Genomic DNA, 6000 nt, shown 5'->3' with positions numbered 1-6000 from the left:
TGATCTCGGTAATCTCAAAGAGAAAAGAGATAAACCATTTTGGATATCTCGTTAAATGTTTGTCCACATATGAAATGCAGCTTGTTTTTACCGTAACTAAACTCTATAATTAAGGCACAAGAAAGTCAATCGATTTCAACATATTCCCTAGTTAAGTAGAAGTGATAAGCGCCATTAATTAGCGCTTAATACAACACAAATCAATGGCTAAATTAGATTCAAATTCTCCTTGTAAATTCCCAACGATCCAAAAATGTGAATCAAAGGGGAGAGAAAATCACACAGTAGTAGCAGACATGGATGGAACTTTACTAGTTGGACGTAGCTCTTTCCCTTATTTTGCACTTGTTGCATTCGAAGTTGGTGGTATTTTTAGGCTTCTTTTTTTAGTATTATCATCTCCATTAGCTGGACTTCTATATTATTTCATCTCTGAATCCGCAGGTATAAGGGTCTTAATTTTTGTGACATTTGCTGGGATGAAAGTGTCCGATATCGAGTCCGTGGCACGTGCTGTTTTGCCCAAATTCTATTCTACTGACTTGCACCCTGAGACATGGCGTGTTTTCTCGTCATGTGGGAAAAGATGTGTTCTTACAGCAAATCCTAGGATTATGGTTGAACCATTTTTGAAGGAATATTTAGGTGCTGATTTGGTTATTGGGACTGAGATATCTATGCATAAAGGAAGAGCCACTGGATTTGTGAATAAACCTGGAATTCTTGTTGGTGAAAATAAGGCTGTGGCTCTTAAAAAGGCCTTTGGTTCTACATCTGCACCTGATATTGGACTTGGTGATCGCAAAACTGATTTTCCCTTCATGAATTTATGCAAGGTTTGTATTCTATTTCTTTTGTCAACTGTTTTATTAAAAGCCACAATTTTATATGAGTTTAACTTTTATATTCTCATAGTGTAGAAGAATATGTACAATATCAAGTCACTTAAAAGATAATTTCAGGTAATCATTTACAAAAATAAGAATATTGTACCTAAAAAATAGGGGAAGTTACCTGTTAAAACACGTTAAAATACATTTAGTGCATTTAGATCCTTCTTTATTTGGAAACCTTGTACCTATTTTATTATTGACGATCAACATGATTTTATAGCTATACAAATGACACGATATGACATGTTCAAGATCACAAGTTCTAAGAGTACGATTCATATGTACCAAAAGTCGTTCTTCTTAATTGTGTGCTGTGAAACACCGATCTATAAAATGAAAATAAGAGAGCAGCAACTTATTACTAGCACAAACAAGATCGTCTCAAATGCAAGTGATAAAATAACCTGCTATTACGTTTTTAAATGTATTATTAATATAAAAAAATTTACATTTAAGATAGAAATAATATGATCCATCTTCTATTACTCCTTTGCAGGAAAGCTACATAGTACGACCAGAACCTGATGTGAAGCCTTTGAGCGAAGACAAATTACCAAAGCCTATAGTTTTCCACGACGGCCGACTTGTTCAAAAACCAAGTCCTTTAATGGCACTTATGATAATTCTTTGGATCCCAATTGGTTTCCTCTTATCATGCTTGCGTATAGCCGCTGGTTCACTCCTACCAATGCCACTAGTCTATTACGCTTTTTGGGCTCTTGGTGTTCGGGTCAAAGTCAAAGGCAACCCACCTCCTCCGGCCCAAAAATCCACGGGCCAAACCGGTGTCCTATTCATTTGCTCGCATCGGACTCTTCTCGACCCAATTTTCCTATCAACAGCCCTTGGCCGGCCCATCCCTGCGGTCACATACTCACTGTCTCGGCTCTCTGAGATCATTTCACCTATTAAAACGGTTCGTCTTAGCCGTGATCGCGTAACGGATGCTAATATGATCAAGAAATTGTTAGAAGAAGGTGATTTGGTTATATGCCCCGAAGGGACAACGTGTAGGGAACCATTTTTACTTAGATTTTCGGCTTTATTCGCAGAATTGACCGATGAACTTGTTCCTGTTGCTATGTCTAATAAAATGAGCATGTTCCATGGCACAACGGCTAGAGGATGGAAAGGAATGGATCCATTTTATTTTTTCATGAATCCTAGTCCTGCGTATGAAGTTACATTTTTGAATAAATTGCCATATGATTTGACATGTAGAGCTGGAAAATCAAGTCACGATGTGGCGAATTATATACAGAGGACTATTGCTGCAACGTTATCGTATGAGTGCACTAATTTTACTAGGAAGGATAAGTACAGTGCTTTGGCTGGAAATGATGGAACTGTGACAACAAAACCTGGACTTGCAGCCAAGAAAGTGATGGGCTGTTAATAGAGAAAAAATTGTATGGGGTTTACAAATTGTATTCAGAAGTTTTTATTTGTGGTCATGTTCCAAATTGTAAAGAGAATTAAACAGTTAACAGTTGACGAGAAAAAACAGAAATAAACTACAAAACCTCATTAAAGTGATTAGTCGTTTGGCTTCGAATCTCCATACACTAGTTGTATGAGGTATTTTTTTTTGTCTCACAGTTTTGTGAACCCAAATTTTTGGGGACCCAGAAGTGTAAGATTGGGGTCCACAAATTTTGTGAGACAAAAAGGAGCTTCACACAACTAATGTCAGTTGTGTGAGGCACCCAATAAAATTTCTCGACTAAACAAGAGTGTCATAGTTACATAATTTAGGGTGTGTTTGGTATAACGGAAAATATAAGAAAATATTTTTTTGGAAAACAAGTAGTAATATTATTCATTTTTCGGTGTTTGGTCACGCAAATTAATGAAGATAACTTCTCAAGAATATTCATAAATAATTTAGATATAATAAACACGAAGCCATAAACTTTCGAACCAACAACCTTCCGAACCCACAAATTTAATAAACTTCTGAACTGCTAAATTTTCGAAACCGCGAACTTTCGAACCCGTAAACTTCTAAACACATAAACCCCCGAACTCATTATTTTGGAACTTGTAAAATTTCGGACCTGTAAACCGAAAGATGAAAAAATTAAAACTGAAAATATATTTTTTTAAAAAAATTCCAAAGGGAGGGGGGCAGGGGCGGGGGAGAGGGGTATGTGCAGAAAAACGAAAAAATAGAAATTTAAAAATTACAAAAAAAAAAGTAAACTTTTTTTTGTGGGGGATGGGGGGCGGGTGGCAATGGGGTTGGCGGGGAGGAGAAGCGGAAATCAGAATAGGAGCCAGAGCATGAAGAGGATCAGACTGCAGGTAATGGGAATGGTGTGAGTGAGGAGGGAACATCAAAGAAGAAGAAAAAGAAGAAGAGTAAGGAAAAAAAATGGAGAGGAACTCCCTGTTGAAAGTGAAGGTAAAAAGAAAAAGAAGAACTCCAAGACCTAAGATGATGAATAAATCTGTAAGGTCTTGCAGACCTGATTGGATGAGGAGAGGGGGAGGGGGTAGCAGGATGGGTGGTGACGGAAAAAAAATTAAAATAAAAAAAATGCCTTTTGGAGAGAAGGGGTGGGGTGGGTAGGCGTAGGGTGGGGTTAGGTGGGGAGGTGGGGTGGGAAAGGTTGAGAAGGAGTTTTGAAAAATATTTTTAATTCTCTTGATAAGGAACACATTTTCCTCCAATTGGAGGAAAATAAGTTGAAAATATTTTTTAAAACATTTAAGCCAACCAAACATGAGAACATTGGAAACATTTTCCGGAAAATATTTTCCTTCATACCAAACACAACCTTAAACATTGCATTTTGAAATTCAGATTGAACATATTCTTCTTAATTAAATTTGTCCAATCATGCGAATTAAAAAGTGGTATTATCACTTTTAGCCCGCGTTAGAATCTATTTACTTCGAAAAATTGTATAAAATTTGTATATTTTTGAATATAACATACAAAATATTATTTTCAATGCGGCTATACAGTGTCATTTTCCCAATTAAAAACAATTCTTCGGGATACTTATTTCTAATGCATTTTTTGCAAGAAATGAATGGAAAAAGAGCAAACACGATTCAATTGAGATTTGTACATTGTGCAGTATAAAAGCTTCAACTTTCTTAAAAAGGTTTTCTTTTAATGAATAATATTTTATAAAAAAGAATGAAGTCACTGGTTGATGGTGATAGAATCTAGGATTGCATGAACAATTAAACTCTAGTTTCTAGAGAATTCAGAGACAGGAGGGGTTGCTCTGATGGTAAGCAACCTCCACTTCCAACCAAAAGGTTGTGAGTTCGAGTCTCCCCAAGAGCAAGGTGGGAAGTTCTTGGCGGGAAGGATGTCGGGGGCCTATTTGGAAACAGCTTCTCTACCCTACGATAGGGGTAAGGTCTGCGTACACACTACCCTCCCCAGACCCCACTAAGTGGGATTATACTGGGTTGTTGTTGTTGTTTCTAGAGAATTCAGAGAAGGAGAAGAGGAGGAAGAAAGACGAAGTTGATTTCTAATTCTCTTATCAATGTACATTCCATTTCACAGTATTTAACTATACTCTAACAACTTAACTAATCACTCATGTGTCTATCACATGTGTCAGTGTGTATTGTCTAAAATGCCTCTTCTTACATTCTATCCTTTAACTCTCAATACTCCCCCTCAAGCTGGAGGATGGAATATATCTAACACTCCAAGCTTGGATACTAGGAAACAATGTTTTGCAACAGTCAATCCCTTTGTTAGGAGATCAGCTAACTACAAAGAAGAAGAAACATGGCATGGATGTATGAGCCCTGCTTTGATCTTCTCTCTTACACAGTGACAATCTATCTCGATATGCTTTGTTCTCTCATGAAATATTGGATTTCCAGCAATTTGAATGGCTGCATTGTTGTCACAGAACAGAGAAACAAGTTTAGACACTTTGATCCCCAAGTCTTCCAACATTCCTGTCAGCCATGTGATTTCTGCAGTTGCAGCTGCCATGCTTCTGTATTCAGCTTCTGCTGAACTCCTGCAGGTTGTTTCTTTGATTTCCATGAAATCAAGGAATTCCCTAGCTTCACAACATAACTTGTCACAGACCTTCTTGTGTTAAGGCATGATGCCCAATCTGAATCAGAGTATGCACTAAGTTGCTCAACTCTTGCTTCCATCAATAACTCCATTCCTGGTGCTCCCTTGATGTATCTCACCACTCTCAATGCTGCCTCCATGTGTGATTGTTTGGGATTTTGCATAAATTGACTCTAGGTTTGTACTGCAAAGCTTATGTCAAGACTAGTGATAGTTAAGCATAGCAATCTTCCTATCAGTCTTTGATAAGCTGATTTGTCTTCCAACTCTGAATCTCCTATCTTCCCAATGCCTGTGTCATATTCCACTGTTGTCAATTTTTGATTCAACTCTATAGGAGTTGCAATTGGCCTTGCACCACTCAAACCTGTCTCCGAGATTAATTCCAAAACATACTTTCTCTGATTAAGTAGGATCCCCTTCTTTGATCTTGAGACTTCAATTCCCAGGAAATATCTTAATGTGCCTAAGTCCTTAACTTTGAACTTACTATGTAAAATTATCTTGGCATCATTAATTAGACTGGAGCAGCTCCCAGTAATTAGCAAATCATCCATATATATCAGTATAATGACCACCTCTTCTCCTTGGTGCTTTGTGAATAAGGAGTGATCAAATGCACTCTGTTTATAGCCATTCTGAGTAAGTGCATCAGTGAGTTTTATGTTCCATTGCCTGGATGTTTGTTTGAGACCATAGAGAGATTTCATAAGCCTGCATACCCTCAACTCCCCCTGCTTGTGAAATCCCTGAAGTAACTTCATATAAACCTCCTCATAGAGATCTCCTTGTATAAAGGCATTGCTCACACCCATTTGATATAGAATCCATCCTTTTGCAGCAGGTATACTAATAATGGTCCTGATTGTGACCATTTTGGCTACAGGGGAAAAAGTGTCATGGTAGCCCAGCCCTTCCTTTTGATTATATCCATTTGCAACCAGCCTTGCCTTGTATCTTTATACCTCTCCATTAGATTTGTATTTAATTTTGTACACCCATTTTGATCCAATAGCCTGCTTCCCAGCTGGTAAATCCACTATC

General features: G+C 37.6%; 1 protein-coding gene across 1 annotated transcript; it reads left to right on the top strand.

The window, feature by feature from the left end:
* The first annotated feature begins 203 nt into the window (after positions 1-203).
* On the top strand, positions 204-2289 carry LOC104240530 (glycerol-3-phosphate acyltransferase RAM2). Its single transcript, XM_009795386.1, has 2 exons — positions 204-836; positions 1390-2289. Exons 1-2 carry the CDS (start codon positions 204-206, stop codon positions 2287-2289), a joined length of 1533 nt encoding a protein of 510 aa, XP_009793688.1.
* Positions 2290-6000: the final 3711 nt, after the last annotated feature.

Source organism: Nicotiana sylvestris, chromosome 2 (genome assembly GCF_000393655.2).
Source record: "Nicotiana sylvestris chromosome 2, ASM39365v2, whole genome shotgun sequence".
NCBI lineage: Eukaryota > Viridiplantae > Streptophyta > Magnoliopsida > Solanales > Solanaceae > Nicotiana > Nicotiana sylvestris.
The sequence above is the reverse complement of the archived record's forward strand: the minus strand, read 5'-3'. Positions and strand labels throughout refer to the sequence as shown.

Excerpts from the sequence above, each read along its gene's own strand:
- LOC104240530 (XM_009795386.1), top strand. The coding sequence starts at position 204 with ATGGCTAAATTAGATTCAAATTCTCCTTGTAAATTCCCAACGATCCAA. Across the intron at positions 837-1,389 it reads CCTTCATGAATTTATGCAAG|GAAAGCTACATAGTACGACC; the intron begins GTTTGTATTCTA and ends ACTCCTTTGCAG.